We start from the raw sequence: 20,340 nt of genomic DNA on the forward strand, positions 1-20,340 counted from the left end.
TACTCGAGAGCACAGCCCCTCGTCACACACGCAGCTCAGTTTTTACCACGATTAGCGTTTACGTTCGTGTAAGGGTGCGTGCAGCCACACCTACACACCCACATTACGTACACGTACAAGTACATCACACGCAAACGACACGCTCTCCTACTCTTTCTCAAGTCGAACTCGTAGTTTTCTCCTTAGTGGTAGTTTCGCAGACATCTCACACACTGGCGGCAGCTGCAAGTTTCCTCGAAGCGAGGTCCAATAGAGATTCGAGATTAAGCCGGGGCCAGGGTTAACATTCGAGGAGCCGCCTGGACGCGGCAGCGAGGCGTTCGAAAGGACAGCTTCGAGGAAAGTTGGGGAGCTGCGGCAGCAGGCAAGATCGCTGGTACGACCGTCTCTAATCGAACTTATTTCTCGATCCCACCCGCGAGCAGAACTTCTTCAAGGACGCTTGGAACACGTTCGACTTCATCACGGTGATCGGCAGCATCGTGGACGCCCTCGTGATCGAGTTCGGGGTACGTAGAGCCGCAACACCACCGCACACCGTCGTAAATTCGCTAAACGAGTAAACCAGTCCATACCGAGATGTAGTTACCGCGAGAGGAAGTAGAATGTCCAGACGTTCTGTTCTCTCTTCCCTTTGTTCACCGAACGTGACACCCGACGATGCCCCAGACTCCCGTTAACTGTGTCACCCACTGTTGCTTGATTGTAAATCTCGAGTGTTGTCTTTCCTTTAACCTCTTTGCTGCTTCTTTAGTGTCAGAAGAAGTGTACAGGCATAGCAGGTAAATCGATCGGATCTTATTCGAACCCCCACAGTCTCATGTATCTAAGTAGCTTGATGCTGCATTCATACGCTACACACCCACACTGTACATTCTCACGTCTGCACAGTATACGATCACCACGGTATTCGCAGCCATACATGTATAACATTACCTACCGAGGGACGCGCCGTTCAAACAGGAAACGAGACACCCTTTCCCCTATTATCTACGACAACAATTCTCACCTATTCCAATTGCATGATTTTTTACTCGCCACCTGTCGAGTCGCAGCCTCTGTCGTCGGGGTCAGAGGATCCAGCAGGACCATTGCTTAAAAATCCGATAAAAATCTTTAACAGAGAAAGTACCTATAGACAGCAGTTTCCTTTTGAACGGCCCTCGCTTTATATAGTAAAAATCGAACACTCCGAACAACCGACATAACTACAGCACCGCCCATCAAGTATTTACTTAACTCCTCCGTAGTAAAAGTGTATTTAACACCCGAAGCAAGACACAGCTAGGGAATTCAATCCCGGGATCCCGGCTGTTTTTTGGATTATAAAACTCCCGGGGTTTCATATATGAAGTCATGACTTATTCCGAGAATATCGAGAATTTTTAAGAACGTAAATTAATTTATGAACGACTGAAAAGTATAAAGATGGAATCCAAAAAACAGCCGGGATCCCGGGGTTACGATCCCAGGATTGAATTCCCTAGACACAGCGCTACACCCACACGCCGTAATTGAGTACTCCAGTAAATGAGCGAAATAGTTGAGCGGCGACGCCGCATCGAGGGCTATCATCGAGTCGGTCGAGTCCTCCGTTTTTAAGATGCTTGCACTCCTAGTAGGTTTGTTGAAACCAACAGAGGTTAAAGAGAGTGTTTCTTGGCTAATTTATCGTACATTCGAAGCAGCAAGGTAAGCTGAGTAATAACACCAGTGTACAGCAGGTCTCGTCGCCAGATAGCCTCGTTTGATTGTTAATCTCCGCTAGTCTTGCTCTTGTATCCGCAATAACTAAAAGATCAGTGTGTGGAGACGCTCGATCGATCACAATAATCTTGCAATGTCGTGTTTTCTTGTGCCAGGAGCGGTTTTCGAGTGGCGGCCAACTAGGCGAAAAAAAGGTATAAGTCCCGTCACGTTTACACCACAGACGTAAGTGTCGGTTAAGGGGTTAGACTACTGCAAAGCGGTAGAAAAATCGTGATTTTGTTTTCGCTCAAATATTAGTTTGAAATCTCTAGAACGACATGCGAAAGGTTTGAAATATAAATGTAGCTTAGTTTTGACGTTGAAATATAAATATATAGCTTAGTTTCGTAGATACATGATTTCTCAATCTGTATTGATGCAATTGTGACCAAATTTTGCAGACATCTTTGCTGCTACATTCTCTAAGCATTAACGAACCATTTTTTGAAAATTCCTTTTTTTACGGAATCCTTCTTCTTCAACATGCTGTTATTCAGCGAGTTTTCAAAATATTAAAAAACGCGTCCTTTAATACTCAGGCATAACATTATACTTAATAGACAACTTGTTTCTTACTGTTTAAGACAATTCAAATTTCAGTTAAAAGCTACACCGCTTAAAGACCCTCAGTTAAGAGCCACTTCGTGATATATATCTGTATATATTTTCTTAATTTTTATAATGATTTTTAACGCTTTACAATATGCCAAGATCAAGTGCTAAACCGCAATTTAATCGGCTGGTTAGTTTGTCTACAATTTGCATCGGAAGATTACCGGTTTTTTCGGACCGTCACAGTAGTCCGCCCCCTTAAGTCATTTTAAGGGAGAGTTTGAGCTTGAGGAAAATGACGATACGACGATCGCACCGACTCGTTTCACTCGACTACTCGAAAGGGACGAGCAGGACTGCTCGTTCTCGTCACACCACGACTTCTTTACACACACGAGACATTCGTACTATGTACATCGCATAAACACTCGATCTCTATACTCTATACTCGCCACGTGTGTACACAGACCACCTCGAATGGCATATGGATGCGGTATTAACGCGCGATCGAGATTTCTTTGCGGGTCGTTCGGCTGCAGCAAATGGGTTTAACGAAACGACTTTATGTACATCGCGACAGCAGAAAAGCTTCTTCCCGCGCGATCGGAAGCGTTCCATAGCTTCGTTCGTGGAACGAGACGGTTTCCTAAAGGGTTACATACCCTCGACAAGTCAGAAAATAGGATCGTTTTGATGATTTTCCTTTCATATAAAGAAACGTCATGAGATACGCATCTCTGAGATATTTTTGGTACCGCGGATGCCGTAACTACACCATTTCTTAAGATACGAAATTTCTATTTGAACAGAATAGAGCTTAATTTATTCGCGACAAGGTGTATATCTTGAATTTAAAATATGACGTATATTTATATGAAAAAAAAAATTATAAAAATGCCCCATTTTCCTGTAAAGAGTATCTAATCCCCTAAGGGCGCGTCGAAGGGTGAATCGGAGCCTTTCGGCGCGCGCCCGCGAGACCGTAACGTTGCACGCGCGGAGCCCGGCTAAAGTCGCGACAAGCAGCCGGCATTTTTGGGGGTTAAGTGCAATTTCCTCTGTCCCCTACAGGAGAACTTCATCAACGTTGGTTTCCTCAGGCTGTTCCGCGCCGCCAGGCTGATCAAGCTACTCAGGCAAGGCTACACGATACGAATTCTACTCTGGACCTTTGTACAATCCTTCAAAGTAAGTGGTACCACTAGCAGACCTCTGAGAGATCAGAAACTCGCCCGCGATCTGACCATTCCACGTGTTCTTGCAGGCTCTGCCTTACGTCTGCCTCCTCATAGCGATGCTGTTTTTCATCTACGCGATCATCGGTATGCAGGTACGAATCGCTCAGAGCACAGTACTCTCACTCCTTCCCGAACGTTTAACAAGGCCTCGATATTCTACGCTCCCCCGTTTTTAACGTCGAGAGGACAGACGAACGAGACGTTGATTATTTGCCCGCCACGTAGCTCGAATCGCACGAAATCCCGGGCTAACGACTAACGATACGCTCCGAGCGGTTTCCAATGGGCGGCGAGAGGCGAACCGCATTGGGGACGGCTCGCGCGAGCGAGACAAACGAGAAATTTACAGGGAGAGAATGTTTAAACGACGACCGGCGTTGGTGGCGATTAGCTGACCATGAAATTCCGTTGTCAGGTCTTTGGAAATATAACGAACGATCCAGGAACAGCGATCGATGATCACAACAACTTTCAGTCCTTCTTCGCCGGTCTTATGTTGCTTTTTCGGTGAGTCGAGCAGCTAAACGCAGCAATTGCCAGAGATGGGGTAAAGTGCAATTGTTGATGAGCGAAAGTAGCTACCGATCCGCGGCAAGACAGTTCCGTTCGCCGGCGATCGCGATCGGAGGCGAACTGTTTTCGTGAAATAGCGAAGGGACACGAGCGATCGGTAGCGAATAACGAACGTGGTAGAATACCTATACTATATTGGGCTGTTGGCATGAGGTTTAACGAGAGTAAGCTGCTCGACGTGTCAGTCTGTTGTAATTGAACCCCCGCAATTAGACTTCCTATAGACAATTTCTTCCATAGAGATGCTTGCCCTAGATTGTTCAAGTTGGTCGCGTTACAGCTGGTCCTCGAGAGAATGGGAAAGGGCGCTGCCCTAAGCGTGCTCCAAGCGTGTTCTACGCGTGCTCGAAAGCAAAGAGTGTTCCAATGAACCGGCCAAGAATTCTCTCGGGGGACTCGTGTATCGATCAAAGGAGAGAGTAAAGAAGACCGTAGATCGTAATTAATGTGGTGGATGCGTATTTTTAGAGGGTAGATTCACACTATCACTGTGTACACTGTTCTTACTTCGATACCGAACATTATACAACCGTCTCAACATCGTACTGGAGGTCCCCCTCGATAGTGGAGGTCCCCCTCGGGGAGGGATCGATCGAGATCGCTAAGACCGCGGCATAGATTATCGATTCTCATGGAACGAAAGAAACAGGACTTGTTGCTAATGCCGTGCCCGCCTTTTGGCCGCGGCCGTTTTTCTTTCTGTCGGCCTCAGGTATTCGGTAACATCGCGCTGGATCCCGAGAGTTCCATTACCAAGCACAACAATTTCCAAAGCTTCATTCAAGGTCTGATGTTGCTTTTTCGGTAAGTAACACGCCACGAGCTACGAATAAACAAATGCGGCTAAGTTTTTCTTTTCCGTTCTATCACCATTCGAGCAAGTCCGCAGAAACAGAGCACAGCTGAAGTTTGCGTTCGCGATTAAGTCGATCGAGAAACTTAATTCTCTCTGGACCACTCGATCTTTCTTAATGGTACTTTGCCACCTGAGAAACATCGCGCCGGTCCAACTTACCGAACACACTAGCGCGGAACGGGCTGATGAACGCCTCACGCGTACAGTTCCAACTAACACGCAGTAGAATAATCGAGTAGAGAATTGAGTTACTGGGCCAGTATCGCTTTTGGTGTTGCACTCCACGTTGCCAGTTGCCAAGGATCGATTTCGTGCATGATGTGTTTTAAACGCAGATCCAATCCCGTGTTCAACTACCGGAACACATTTGTTATTCCGCAATTTACTATTTTATAATACTCTAAAGTAACAAGTTCGTAGCAATCCGTAAAGCAATCGTATCGGTAGAAGTTCCAGTTGAAGAGCAGATATGCCACGCTTGCGATTCAGTAATTTGCATGCAGCTTCGAAGGACGAACGCTCCTGGCGGTTCCTGGAGGTCCATTAGCCCGTTCCTCTGAAGCATATCAAAAAGGATTGATTCCTGGAACCGCCGCAAGCGTTCGGAGGTCGTCGAACTATCGGCGCAGCTTTGAAGTTTCGCTAGAAGGTTGAATTCGAGGAATCGGTGGGTGACGAGGGCCGAGACGGTTGTGGACAACTGCGAATGGTATTCCCAGGTGCGCGACCGGCGAGGCTTGGCCGAACATCATGCTGTCCTGCATCAAGGGTCGGCCTTGCGACGTGAAGGCAGGGAAGCAGGAGCCAGGCGGCTGTGGATCGAACATCGCCTACGCCTACTTCGTCTCGTTCATATTCTTCTGTTCGTTCCTCATGCTGAACTTGTTCGTCGCCGTCATCATGGACAACTTCGACTACCTGACGAGGGACTCGTCGATCCTGGGCGCCCACCACCTCGACGAGTTCGTCCGCATCTGGGCCGAGTACGACCCGAACGCCACCGGCAAGATCCATTACACCGAGATGTACGACATGCTCAAGAACATGGACCCGCCGTTGGGGTTTGGTAACAAGTGCCCGAACCGGCTCGCCTACAAAAAGCTCATCAGGATGAACATGCCGGCGGACGCGAACGGGAAAGTCAACTTCACCACCACCCTGTTCGCGCTGATCCGCGAGAATCTTAACATCAAGATGAGAAGCGGTGAGTGGTCAAGCTTTTCGTTTTCCACCTTCCACCTCCCCCCGTGCGGGTTATTATAAATGCTTGGCGGTGCGTTTCCACAGCCAACGAAAGGAACCAAGCGAACGAGGAGCTGAGAGACACGATCCGAAGTATCTGGCCTCTGCAGGCGAAAAAGATGTTGGACATTTTGATACCTAGGAACGAAGGTAAGGGAGTATGCAATTTCGAGGGTCTTTTGTGGGGAGCACTACTCTCACCAGCCACGTGTTTACGATGTTTCAGAATTAAAGGGGATGAACATGACGGTTGGTAAGATATACGTCTGCCTCCTGATCCTCGAAAGTTGGAGGACGACTAGGTTTGGTCAGATAGAGTCAACCGGACAGGTGAGTGTCCCTTCAATCTCGATTCGAGTCTCACTCGTACGAACATCGAAGCCCCTAGCGATATTTCCCTATTCAGACAAGAAACCTCTGCGCTGCGTCCCCACGATTCGTTTGCCGTTCAGCTGTTCCGTCGACGAGACCGTCGTGATTGTTTCTAATTCTGATTTCTAATTAGTAGAATAATCTGGCATATTAAGAGGGCGAAAATCGTGGGGACCGCTCGAGGATTGAGTTCGAATGGATGTTTGTCGTTGGCTTCTTCGTGGTAGGATTTCACACAGCCGGTGTGAAAGCCACATTTCGAATAGAGAACTCCCAAACACTCCAAGTAGCTTCTTGACAACCCACCGAAAGCTTAGTATCGCAGAATTACGAAAGGCGCAGCCTGAGAACTCGTCGTTCGTGGATTGTCCATACGATGCGAAGTTTCATCGACGATTCAATGCCGTAGAAATGTCTCTGTTTTTAAACAACCGCGCGATTCTAAGCTTCTTCCTAAGTCCCATCATTCTGACGCTATATTACTGTGTGCTCAGTAGTGCTGAGAGTTTTCAAAGATTCATATGTATTTGAACGAGTAACGAGAAATCGAGATATCTAGTCGCCTTCTTTGTCCCAGTTTTCTCAAAACATTCAGGGCCTACATATGAATTTCAAAAGATGAAACTAACTAGAGTTAACGAAGCCTGATTACCTCGCTGGGGCAACGAATCGGCGTGAATAGTTAATTATCACTTAAGAACAAAGAAGACGTTCAATCTCTGTCTGTTAAGTTGAATTAGCCGAGTCAATATGTGTAGAAGCAGTTCAATGTCACCCCTCCCGAACGTCACGATTCGAATTTGATGCAACCGATTAAAGTAGATTGTCCCGAGTCGATGCATCGACTGCTGCCTGCCTCTGCCTTTCTTTTAGAGAAACTACAGCAGTTTAATTCATAAAAGACGTAAGAGTAACGTAATTAGATATTCGCATCGACCGGGCGCAGTCGGCAGTGCGATGGATCGACAGAAACACGGACTACTCATAGAAAATTAGGTCAATATGATTTATTGAATGAGTTACGATTAGAATATTAGAGAAGAATCTGTGTGTTGAATTTATATACGTGTTTTCATTAAAGAATCATAGAAAAAAAAAGTACGACAACGAGGTTTGAACCTTCGAATTAATTGAGAGAATAGAATTACATTATTATTATTACTATTATTGTTATTGTGATTATTGTGACCATTAGTGTAGGAGTAATTTAAACTCGAACTTAACCACAGACTATACTACTTTCTTATGTACTTGTATACCCAGACAAGAGGATGTTCACGCAGCTCTGAATCATCTCTTTGTGTCTTTTCTCTTTGTTTTACAGAACGATAACGATCTAATCGATAACGATAATGCTGGGCAAAGTCCTGCAGCCCAGGCGGTAGTACTTACATTTTCTCTTACTTATTATCATCTTAATACGGTCCTTTCGTTTCGTTTTTCTTTGTACATTCACCTTTCTTTTACCAACACGTTTGCTCACACGTTTCCGCGTTCACTGCAACGGATCACGTTCGGAAGTTTTCATGGAAACGGGCGGTTTCAACCGAGTTTCGCTTAGTCCGAACGATGAAGAGAATCGCACGATGCAGAGACGAATCCATTGCAGCGAACGAATCACTTCTTTCTGTACATAATACGATTCACATTCTTTTCATATATTTAACTAACCACTAATTCGCGCAGAGACACAGTAGCCTATCATGCCTATAATAAAGTATACGATGCGTATTTAAGTAATTGGTAAATTTTCCACTAGAGAAATCGGCAGTTGTATCTCTGCTCATTTTTTGATCTTATACGTTTCTTTCTATGCATCAACACACGGCACACTGTTTCCGACACTCGTCATACATGTACAGTTTTGGTTGAAATTACAATTCCGTTTATACTGTAGACTCTTTCCTCACACTGCCAACTTTTCTTTAACTACTGTCACTGAATCACAGACCGATGAATGGCAACGCAACGACCGTTGATACGCAATGCGACGTATAAGTCTCGCACGGTTCCTTTGTAAGAAACGCTCAGGGGCTGATTTGGGTATAGGCTAAGTAAGCTGAAAATTTTGGGGAACGGAAAATTTGAAGGATCGGTAAATTTTGAGGCGCGTAAAATTTGGAGGAGCATCAAATTTTGAGGCGCGTAAAATTTGGGGAGCAGCAAATTTTGAGGCGCGTAAAATTTGGGGGAGCATGAAATTTTGAGGCGCGTAAAATTTGGGGGAGCAGCAAATTTTGAGCCGCGTAAAATTTGAGGGAGCATGAAATTTTGAGGCGCGTAAAATTTGGGGGAGCAGCAAATTTTGAGCCGCGTAAAATTTGAGGGAGCATCAAATTTTGAGGCGCGTAAAATTTGGGAGAGCGTCAAATTTTGAGGCGCGTAAAATTTGGGGGAGCAGCAAACTTTGAAGTGGCGACAAATTTTGAGCGAGAGAAATTGAAAAATATTTAAACACAGAGGCTTGAGAGAACTTTAAAAACAATTCACTTCTTTTTCATGTAGCGAATTAGCAATAACTCATATCTGAGCTTCCATATGGAATCAATATTGAAATTGCGTCGACTCTTTTGAAATTAAAATATTGAGTGATATATCACGGAAAGGGCGGTAGATGCTTGCTAGCCTAGGGCCGCCAAATCTCCAAATTAGCCCCTGGAAACCCTACGAATAAGAGAAGAGAGAGAATCCGAGCAAATCAACCGCAGTTGCGTTGAGAACGGAACCACAGTGTCACACACCCGAACTTTTCTTCTTTCTTAGGCACCTGACACACACACACATTAGCGAAAGTATGTAATAGAGTATCTGCCGGATTCACACGATATATAGAACAATTAGAAACTTTAGTTTTTCCTTTTAAACGAACCTCCTTTCTAACAGCACGTCTCCTTCTTCAGATAATAAGCAATTAGTCTAGGATAATATCTGAAACTATATAGTCGGACGGCGCGCAATTTTCCGCATCGTCGGGAAGGAACGATCGATGAGGAAACATACTGTCCCATCGCGGCGTGGAATTTCGCATGACTTTGTCGGAAAAGAGCGGCGACGATGCATAAAATTGCGACGCCCCGAGGTTTCTAGTGGTCGTGTCGATGTCACGTGGGTGTGGTTCGCACGTGTGCCCACGTGAAATTCGGCTCTTTGCCCCCCCTACCCCTCCCCCCCCCCCTCCCCCGAGAACACGATTCTAGCTGTCTGCAAGTAAGTCACACCTAGTCCGTCGAACCTCATAGAATGAATTAGCTGGAAAACAGAGAGAGATAATAAAGAACCGGAGATACTTGATCCTCGAACATAGCTCGCCTTTTGCCTCGAGTATCACTCCGTTAGCGACCTAGTCATTTAGCCATTTAGCGATCACCTGTCACTACGTAGTCTTCGACTAAATCTTCTCTTAGATGAATAGTTTTCCGAGTCTTTGAACGCTAGTGTCCGGCATAGTGTCGATCTTAGATCGAGCATTAGAGACTTAGCTATTTCTTTTCTACCCCTTAAGAACGACGCTCTTGTTAACGAAACTGTGCTGCAACTGTTTGTCATTTCAATCTGCCCTCTTTTCTTATTTTCTAATTTTCTTTTTTTTTTATCGTACGAGAGCTCTTGACATGACCGTAGCGAGATCGAGGAACACACTTCTGATTTAAAGAAGCGAACGTTCGAGGAACGGAGATACTTTCTGGAATCTAGATTCCAGGGACTAAATAATAAGTCAGGCAGCAGAAGCGATACGCATCGACCCGACGTGCGTTCCTCGAGTTAGATTCTCAGCATTCTTGCTAGTTTGACTGAAAATTTTCTTTCCTCTTTTTATCTACCTGTTTCTTTGTTTCTACACTGTCTAAAGACCACCACGTAGCGTAGAAACGATTTCTAGACAATTTTTTATTCAGTACCGTCTCTGTACTCCGTAGACTGGTTGCCTTGCTAGCTCTCTTTCGATTTCCTCTCTACAAAACTACACCCTGCTATCCGCGAATTACTCCGCGACACGCAATTAACAACACGACAGACAACGATTACCACACGACTACCCGTGTAGTTAGATTACAACGTTCGTTCTGCGGAAGATTCGGTGACGAGCATTCCTCCCTCGAAAAACAAACGATGCTGTGAACAACCAAATGTTTTTTCCCCGCGACGACGAATACCGTTTGCTCGACGACCAAGGGGCGATCGTACCTGCGCGTAGAGCTAGCGTTACCTTCGCCCCGATCTCGCAAATATCGTTCGTTGTTGCTGGCCAAGGGGAGAAGAGGCTACCGCGAGGAGAGCCTTCTTCTTTCTACTTGTATCATGTATCTCGTAGTAGACAAAGTGCTGGACACTTTGTGAGTTTGTTCGTATCGAAAGTATCTCGTTGAAGGTAAATTGACGGTAGATGAATCGTAGCCAAGTGTGGCGTACGTAGGCATGTTGGAGACTCGAGTAAAATTGTACACTTGCGGCTAATTAATGTGTCTGTGTACGATATCGAATAGCAATTAGCCCCCCCAATAGTAGCTCCCCAGAGTCACGTTTGTTCGTTGTGATTGGCTTCTGTACCATGTTTGTCCACGACATGTTCGCATATAGGTGTATGTACGTATTGGTATCTTTAAACGAAACGTCTGCGAACCGTCGGCGTTCGTCTCTCGGTGTCCCTAAAGGTAGGTGTTCCTATACGCCACTGACCGCGACGTCAGATATTTTGAAGCTGTTTTTCTCGAAAATGAAGCGCGATATCAAAAAATTGTATTCCTTCTTCTCGACTTATTTACTTGTTGCAAGTCCAAAAGAAATAGTAACTTTTTTTTATATCGCGCTTCATTTTCGAGAAAATCGACTTTGAAGTTCTCGACGTCGCGCCCAGTCGCGTGTAGGGAAACCTGCGTACCTTAACTCCTCCTGAACATTTCGGTAATCTATTATGTGCGTAGTGTTAGAAAGCTCGCCAAGTAGGAACGCCGACGGTTGGTGCATTTTGTTGCATGCTTACTAACGTTTGCATTTCCACAGTGCCGTAAACGTGACGAGTAAATAAATGTCTCTGTTTTGCATATGGTACTTTATGCTCACTCGTAACACTTGACAAACGATTAAAATGATGATTAACATTTGTACGTAAGATACTATAGCTTTCTGACAAACATATACAGGCTTTGCCAAAGCGCGATCCACAGAGAGCGATCTGCCATTTCACTTTTTACCACAATCTCTTTTCTATATACTATTATCTTAAATCGCACACATGTCTTGGAACCCGCATAGCCGTTGCCGACGAGAAAGTGGCGTTTAGAGTGTCCAGCGTGTTTAGCGACACTTTCAAGTGCACAATCACTCAGTTCCATACTCTTTCTAGCATGGCCTCTTTTTATTCCTACGAAAAATCTGAAAGGAAAGTTTAAAATTCTCTTTGATTCTCTTCTAACGTTGGATTTCGAGGCGTAGAGCACGGACGGGAAAGTGAGAGCAAGGTAAAGCGAGGGAAGGATAGAGGAAAGCCTGTATGTGCCTGTACCCTGTACATACATACGTACCTACTGTACAATAATGTACGGATCGGCTCGGGGATCGGACGGTCGTCTGAACGTCGATCGACGAGAAATATATAGAATACCGTAGAGACAAGTATCGACCAGCTCTGATAGCCGGTGTGGTTTGGCACGTTCGACTTTAGCAATCGGCCTTCCTCAACTGCATACTGGACGTGACGGCGGTTAATCACACCGGAAATAATCATGGGAGCGGAAGTAGGGCGAACAGTCTCGAGCCGGTGGTACGGCCGACGCCGGACGCGAAGCTCGACAAGCACAAGGAGCTCGCGGAGGAAGACGACGGGGCCCTCGGGGTCATCGCAGCCGCCGAGCACAGACGTCAGCGTAGCATCAGGTACGCATTCCCACCGCCATACCGTACGATACACCAAAAGCTCGCAGAATGTCTCTCGTTTAATAGAAAAAATACTAACGGCCGATCTTTCGATCGTTGGCTGGTTTCAGAAATAAAAAGGTGAACTGGAAGATGTCCCACCAGTACGATATACTAGGCAGCAGCGGAGAGAGTAGCCAGGGAGGGGGTGGGTCTGGGGTTGTACCCGTAGTTAATGACGAGGATCGCGCCCCCGAGCTAGAGCCATTGCTGGCTGAGGTGCCCTCCCAGCAGGATCAAAACTACTACTACCACCATCACCATCACGACCAATACTACGATACCGACAAAGATCTATACTATGACCATCACCACCACCACCACCATCATCACCATCACCATCATCATCATGCTCACCGACCACCCTCGTACTATCAACACCAGAATACCTACGCACCTCGCTCCTCGATCCGTTACCACAAGGTCTCTCGGCTCGATTCAAATTATCAAATCCTACCGCGATTTCGATAGCACTTTCCCTCGATCGCTCGCGGTAACAGCTCGCGGGAACGCGCCTTGCCTAGCCTTCTGCTCCGTCTCGCTCTTCGAACGCCTGCGCCACTCTGCCAGCGAGGTGAAACGCGCGTCTAGATCGCGGTAGATCGAGGATACTTTCGTTTCGATCGGGATGTATAGATCTTCGTGCCGCTAGCCGATCGAAAGACGGATCCGTGCTTACAATTAGATCTGAATGCGGCCACACGACACGGCTTCTTTAGACCTACGTAGACCGACCGTCCGCGCCGTTAGAATAGGGTCGCGACTAGCCTCAGAAAACGACAACGCACTTCTGCTCTATCGTAAACCGATGGGAATACCTTTAGACTAGCCCTACGAGCAATTACGGACTCGATTACGCTTCTAGACCGGGCAATCTCTTTCCTTCCAACGACACTAGACTAGACCTAGATGAATAGATTAATTCAGGGTTCAGGGGGGGTTAGAGAAGACGTTACGCGGCCGGTTGATCGCGGGCGTAAATGACAAGTATTGTGCGTGATGTCGTGAAATCAATAAAGTGTCAAGATCGATTTACAGTGCAGCGTCGCCCAGTTTATTCGCTCGAGTTCTGGAAACGTGTCAGTCGTTCGTTTTAATTACTCAGGGGCACTAGGCAGTCGTTTTTGTCGGAAATGAAGCATTCCTTTTTCTGCTCGCGGTGTTTCTGGCAAGCCACTGATCGATCTTGACCGCTTAGAGTTAGAATCTCTGTACATACATGAATTAGAATCGAAACACTCGTCTAGCGAGCCACCTAGTGACCTCCGCATACCTCCACCTCATTACCTGGATTCCGAGATTCGTAGAAGAGGTTTACCGCGGAACATTAGAGATACCCCACCCTTATCCCTAGCTGCTTTCAGCCTCGAGATCACTCTCGAGAGTGACCAGAGCAACGAAGCATTCGCAGCGACTTAGCCGCGAGTGCCTCGTTCTCCGTTTGTCTCGTTGTTTGTCGTAATATTCCATTGCAATATCCGCATCCCGGTAAGTAAGCGACACCTATGGAACGAACCTCGATACGCCAAAGGTAGTGGACACACGACTCGTTTGCTCTTCTTCTCTCACTCGACCACCCCCCCAGAAAACGAGACCCCAACTCACCAGAAGCATGTGCATGCCGGAGTCTCTTTTACTGCATGCTTCTACACGCGCGTACATGTGCCTGTATATCGACTACTCTGCTCCACTTCGCTGATTGTTCTTCTCATCTTCGAGATCGTCCATCGTTTACCAACGAAAGAAAATCACTAGCACGGACCATCCCCGGGCGAGTCCCCGGGCGAGTTCCTTGGCCCAGGTACCTTAACGCAAGAGCTGGTTTTGAGAGAGCGAGAGAGCTCTCAGGCTGGAGGCTCGCGCGGGGATTGGCGTCTCGGAGGCAAAAGGCGTCTCGAGTGGAGAAAGATATATTTGTTCGAGGCGCGAATCGTTAGTAACGAAGGCAAAGAACCGGCGACACCCCGACTCCTTTAAAACTCCTGATTGTGCGCGGCCACGGGACGACCCCCTAACCGACGAGTCTGTTCGTTTAGATGGAGCTTCAGGACGTGGTAGTTAGCGACTCGCGCGCCGGTAGCCTCGAGAGTCTCACCCACGCCGGCGAGAGGCTTCATCCACCTGCCCATCCAGCCAGACATCCCGCGCGTTCACCCACTTCAAGGTAAGCATCCACTGTGAGTGCTGCTGTGCAGCAGAGTACGATCCTATTCTGAGGGTTGCCTGTTTGGATTCTGCAAAAGATACTCGCCGGTCGTGGACGGATCGCAATCGCCGAGGAGACCTAGGTACGACCATCACAGCCATTACTACCACGATGGACCAGGGTTTAGCGACACGGTTAGCAACGTCGTCGAGATTCAGAGACACTCGCATCAACCCCATTCGTCACAGTACAATCATCGGCACAGGATGCGAGGTACAAGACAGCAATGATAATATCGACGAAGAGAACACGGTGCAACGATAAGTCCTTTTTACGAAATCCGACCTACGAATCTCTTCGGTCGAGCGGCTAACGTTCGACTCTCGGGTTCGCCGGTGACGATCGTGGGGCTCGCGAGACGCGCGAGGCACGCTCACCGCGGCGAAGCGAGCGAGAGATTCGTAGCCACGATTTGCAAACTATATGAATGTCGCTATAAATGGTTTTACTCGCAAGAGGCAGAAGCTCTGTGTCACTCGATGTAATATGTTTCTTCGTTTTGTTCTGTTTTGCGCCTACAAAGACTATTACGACCACTGCGACTATTACGACGATGGTAATTTCTTTCGCAACTCCGTTTTCATTCCCTGTTCCGAAGCAATTTTACTACTTACCTTCGAGTTACGATCGTTTGGCTTTCACCGTTATATATCTCGTGTTCTCTACCGTTCTCAACTACACAACTTACCACACAGCCACAGACACGGCCAACCGACACACAGATTAGCGATTAGCCACAATATTACTCATCACCGTACACAACAGACACCAGGATAGCGAGCAGTATTCCTTGACCGATCGATTCTCGCGGGGATCTGTCGGGAGTGCTCAAGAGACTCGTGTTTCCAAAGCGTCAAAGGCCATGAGCGAGGGGAGAGTTAGTCGAGAAACCGTGCCGCTGGCCATTCTTCCAACCGGACCGATCGGACCAGTTGAGCCGTCGCGCGTCGCAACGATGCTTATTTTCATCTTTCATTCTCTTTTTTTCTCTTTTTCTAATCTTGTACGAGATCTGTTGCGCACGAGATAGATACACACACGCTTCTGATATCGAGCACTCTTGGAACACGCACACTATCCTTCACCCGGATGTACGAATAAAACTCACACGTAGAGAAGTCCAGCCTCCCACCACCTCCACCCCGAGATAACAGTAGTTGAGATTTCCGCACAGCACAGATATCTCGCGCACTCACCCCTTTGCTCGTAGAGATTGCACGCCCCCCCTAGATCCAGCCTGAAACACCCCGCCGACTATTCGAACTGTCCTACTGTTTTGAAAAGTGGCATGCAGCTCGTTAAACGCACCGGTATACAGTGGCTCCCCGCAGAGAGTAGATTTAGAATTATCCCAGCATGTCTGTGGTTGAAAGCCTTGCTGCACCTGTACTCGACCCATCTCCCCGTGCAATCGATTAGAGTTCCAATCGGTGTCCCCGACTCAGACTCGATCTAGCTGAAGTTCATTACATTCAACGACTCGATAGCTAGTCGTCCTAGACGCGAATGATGATGTTTGAATTACCGCGTAAAGGTTGTTGACCCTTTGAACGATCCCCCGTGTGGCGCTCGGGACTCCGTTTCATCGAGCAGATCCCCTAGGGCCTAGGGCAGCTAGAGAATAGTCGGGCAGAAAGAGCGTAGAGTGGCCGGGCGCATGTTTGTAACGGGAATGTTGGTCAGGTCCGTGGAGCGCGTCGACGAGCCCGGCGAGGACGCCGAGTCCTATTCATCACATCGAACGCGGACGCCACTACGGGACGACCAGCCTGGAGCAGCGCTCGAGGAGTCCCAGTCCGATAGGGGGCCGTCAGCCAGCTCATCCGCATCAGCACTATCATCGGCATCACCCTCATCAGCACAGCTACCCGGTACTGGTGACGAGGAGGTACGGCCGACAGCTGCCGCCGACCCCGAACAAACCCTCCACCTTGCAGCTCAAGCCGGCCAACATAAACTTCCCCAAGCTGAACGCATCACCGACCCACGGGACACACATACCCGGCCCTCACATGCCGATCACGGCCGGCATGCCGCACCCGCCCCCTGGACACGTGCCGGGCATGCAACCGAGCCACTGCCCGTTGAGCTTCGAGCAAGCGGTGGCCATGGGCCGCGGGGGCCGTCTCCTGCCCAGCCCTGTGCCCAACGGCTACAAGCCGCAGCTGCAGGCCAAACAGAGGACACCCAGGTGAACATCCTAATTCGAACATTCCAATTACTTCGGTAAGTGCAAAATGAAGTATATGACACCGTTCTTCACGTGTTCTCTTTGCCTCTCCCCCTCCCTGCCAGGTCGAGACACTCAGACAGCGACGAGGACGACTGGTGCTAGCCAAAGTGGGACCCTGGACGGTGGTCCGGTGACGTGGACGCCCCCAGGCGTCTTTGGGTTTGCGCGTGAATCTTCCGCAATGGGAGGCGCATCAATCTAGCCGCGAATTCGGCAGCGGTGATAATCGATCGACTGGCTCGGGGTTCTGGCCAAGAGGAGCCTCGGTTCCGCGGAAGGTCAGCCGGAGGGTGTACGAGCGATGGCAGGAGGATCGTTTGCGGTTCTCACCGGAGCGAAGGTAGATGAAGGAAGGAAGGGCAGCCCGGTACACCTCGCGACGGCCGAGCAGTCGAGATACCTGCGGAGACGAGGATCGACGAATGTCCAAGGAGACTCGTTTCCAACGACGGAGACACGATTCTCGAGTGACGGGGAGAAAGGATAGGCGGTGAACGACGGGCGAGGTTGAAAGGGTTCAGGAGATACGCGACTGACACGGAGGCAACGTCGGATGATCGTTACAGGGACAACCAAAATGGAACATACATACACACGTATAACGAATAATCGTGGAGGCAGCAACGAGCAGACTGTGCGCCACGACGCGACCACGATCGTCGACTTGAAACGTTAAAATGTTAAACGCAAACGCGGAGCGCTCGCGCGTCGATCTCGTGAGAAGTCCCAGTGTCGGATCTATATCGCCGGACGCTCCGGAACTTTCTCTATTTTCACGTGAAACTTTCTTTCGTCTCGAACTTCGAAGCTTCCTTCGCTGTGCTTTATTAATCGACAGACCGAGCCGAGGAGGATCCACTTTTTATACGATTATACCAAGGGAAACGCTCTCGAACGGTCGAGCGTCCGCTTCGGATCCCTTTTCGCGCGAAAAATAACCAACCTTTTGATGCCCGTATTGAACTGTTTGTTGCGCGAACGTGCGACGTCTCTCTCGCCGATTCAGAAGCAGCAACGTCCACGTCACGAGGAACACCATCCCGTGAGGCAGTCTCTTCTTGATTTCTTTCGGGGCCGCGTCAGGCCGAGCGTTACTCGTCAGAGGGACTCCGAACGCGACCAGACAGGACTGACGTGCGCGGAGGCGAGCCTTCTCTGACGAGTCGCGTTTCACGGGCACCGCTTGTACGAGAACGTAGCAGGGGAAGGCACCGTTCGATGCGTTTCGTTCGAGGTAATGCCACGAAGAAGGAGGGTGGCTTCGACGTCACCGTTTGCACGGAGCTCGCCCGATTTCGCTTACGATTAGCGCGTACGTAGGTCCCACTATAGGATTACCAGACACCTTGACGAAATCTTGATCGATCTCGTCGAAATTTCTTAGCTCCGTTTTGCTGTTACCGAGCCCGTGCAAACGATGCCGACGGAGACGAAGGGTGTTGCGGGATCCGCGGCTACGAATCCGCGGTAGCTGCGGCTCTCGTAACGGTGCCGAGTTGTTTCTTTCTTTTCTTCGTGGAGGAAGTTCATGGTCTGCCTGTCGTGGTAAGAGTTCGCCCATGGAATGTATCGAATACGGAGGGGAGGTAGAAGTACTAAAGCAAATAGAGAGAGGTAAACATGATAGTCGTACTCGAAACTGCGAGTACACCGATATCTCTATGCGTGCTGAACGATACATCGAACTAAATACGTAGGAATTTTTACTAAATCGTCGAGATCGTCCCGATTCTTTCGTATCGTAAGAAGTATTCGATAGTCGCGGCTACTGGCTGTTTAATTGCGGTCACGATCGCTCTCCGTTTCAACGTTTGAACGGACAGGGGGCGAGTCGGTTTGCGAAAAAGATGACGACGAAGAAGGAGAAGAGGAAAGAAACAGAGGGACAGTAAATGGCGAGATGGGCGGTGTGGTTGTTCCGCGGCGACAAGAAATCAAGAGAAGTTAGAGGAGAGAGCACCACGTTCGACGATAAAACAGTGAGGATGAAGAACGATAGTAACTGCAACGCGCGACGTAACAAACAAGAGTGAAACGCTGGAGAGGGCCGAAGTTTACGTTCATTGTAAGAAAATAAAAAAATTAAGGAAGGAAAGAAACAGAGAGGAAGATAGAAGAAGAAAACTCACGAGCACTTGTAAATTACCGCATAATTTTGAATTAAAACGTTTACCATCACTGCTACTACCGTTACTATCACACCTACGAGAAAGAACTATTCCACTACTATTATTACCGCTACTACTATAACTACGGCTACTACTATTAATTACTAATACAACCACTATTACCGCTATTACTATTACTACTACAATTTACTACCACTACTTACTACCACCATCGATACTCTACTGCTACACTACTATTTACTATTGCAACTATACTACCATTGTTACTATAACTATTACCAACACCAAACACCAGACATCACCACCACCACCACCACCTCTACTATCGCTGCTGCTGCTACTATTACTACTACTACTACTACTACCACTACTACTATTACTACTACTACTACTACTACTACTACTACTACTACTACCACTACTACTATTACTACTACTACTACTACCACTACTACTATTACTACTACTACCACTACTACTATTACTACTACTACCACTACTACTACCACTACTACTACTACTACTATTACTATTACTACTACTATTACTACTACTACTACTACTATGACTACTACTACTACCACTACTACCACTACTACTACTACTACTACTGTTACTAATACTACTGCTGCTACTACTACTACTACACTAAATACAAACTACTATTACTACGATTACTATTACTGATAGTATTATTATTATCATTATTATGATTGTGATTGATTACTATGATTAATATGATTACTATTATTACTACGATTATTACTTTTATTAACGCTACGATTATCGAAAGGTTTCATTAAATTACAACCATTGTTACAACCACTAATTGTACGGTTAATATGTACGAGAGTCGCGTAAACAGCGTCATTCGTCGGAAGAAGGTGGAAATAGACATCGATCAATCGATACGCATACACACACAGACACGCGCGTGCGCGCGTACAAGCATTACATAGAGGCGTACACTAATAGAGAGCAAGAGAAACGAACGAACGAGCATTGTTTGGAATTCGTAGATTCGCTCGCGAGGATTGGTGGAAGCATAGCTGCTGGAGTAAAGCATCTACACGTACACACGCGCGCATAACACATACGTTACGCATAAAAGCCATAAACGATCGCTAAAACAAGCGCGCGCGCGCGCAGCCGAATCGGGGTTATGTAATTATAGAGAGAACAGAGATTTAATGAACACATGTAACATACTGCCAATCGTACGAGGTGTTTCAAGCGGAAGCACACACGTGGTACATAAATGTATATATAAAACAAAA

The 20,340-nt window shown here is 47.5% G+C and overlaps 1 protein-coding gene across 13 annotated transcripts in view; it reads left to right on the top strand.

Annotated features, from left to right (window-relative positions):
• The window catches only part of Cac (calcium voltage-gated channel subunit cacophony), an 84,158-nt gene extending 63,818 nt beyond the window's left edge, over positions 1–20,340 (top strand). For 2 of the 13 annotated variants that reach the window (XM_076818421.1, XM_076818424.1), the window contains 13 exons: positions 426–509; positions 3,373–3,489; positions 3,566–3,631; positions 4,825–4,916; positions 5,688–6,172; positions 6,256–6,360; positions 6,437–6,540; positions 7,907–7,963; positions 14,532–14,659; positions 14,739–14,914; positions 15,225–15,257; positions 16,385–16,892; positions 16,997–20,340. In XM_076818421.1, coding sequence (XP_076674536.1) covers positions 426–509; positions 3,373–3,489; positions 3,566–3,631; positions 4,825–4,916; positions 5,688–6,172; positions 6,256–6,360; positions 6,437–6,540; positions 7,907–7,963; positions 14,532–14,659; positions 14,739–14,914; positions 15,225–15,257; positions 16,385–16,892; positions 16,997–17,036 — 1,995 coding nt within the window. In that variant the 3' untranslated portion in view covers positions 17,037–20,340. Of the gene's footprint in view, positions 1–425; positions 510–1,862; positions 1,902–3,372; positions 3,490–3,565; positions 3,632–3,954; positions 4,047–4,824; positions 4,917–5,687; positions 6,173–6,255; positions 6,361–6,436; positions 6,541–7,906; positions 7,967–12,244; positions 12,457–12,566; positions 12,919–14,531; positions 14,660–14,738; positions 14,915–15,224; positions 15,258–16,384; positions 16,893–16,996 lie in introns of those variants that run through there. The other 11 variants (XM_076818416.1, XM_076818413.1, XM_076818415.1 and 8 more) reach the window with 11 other exon arrangements.

This window comes from Andrena cerasifolii, chromosome 8 (assembly GCF_050908995.1).
Source record: "Andrena cerasifolii isolate SP2316 chromosome 8, iyAndCera1_principal, whole genome shotgun sequence".
In the NCBI taxonomy this organism is placed as follows: domain Eukaryota; kingdom Metazoa; phylum Arthropoda; class Insecta; order Hymenoptera; family Andrenidae; genus Andrena; species Andrena cerasifolii.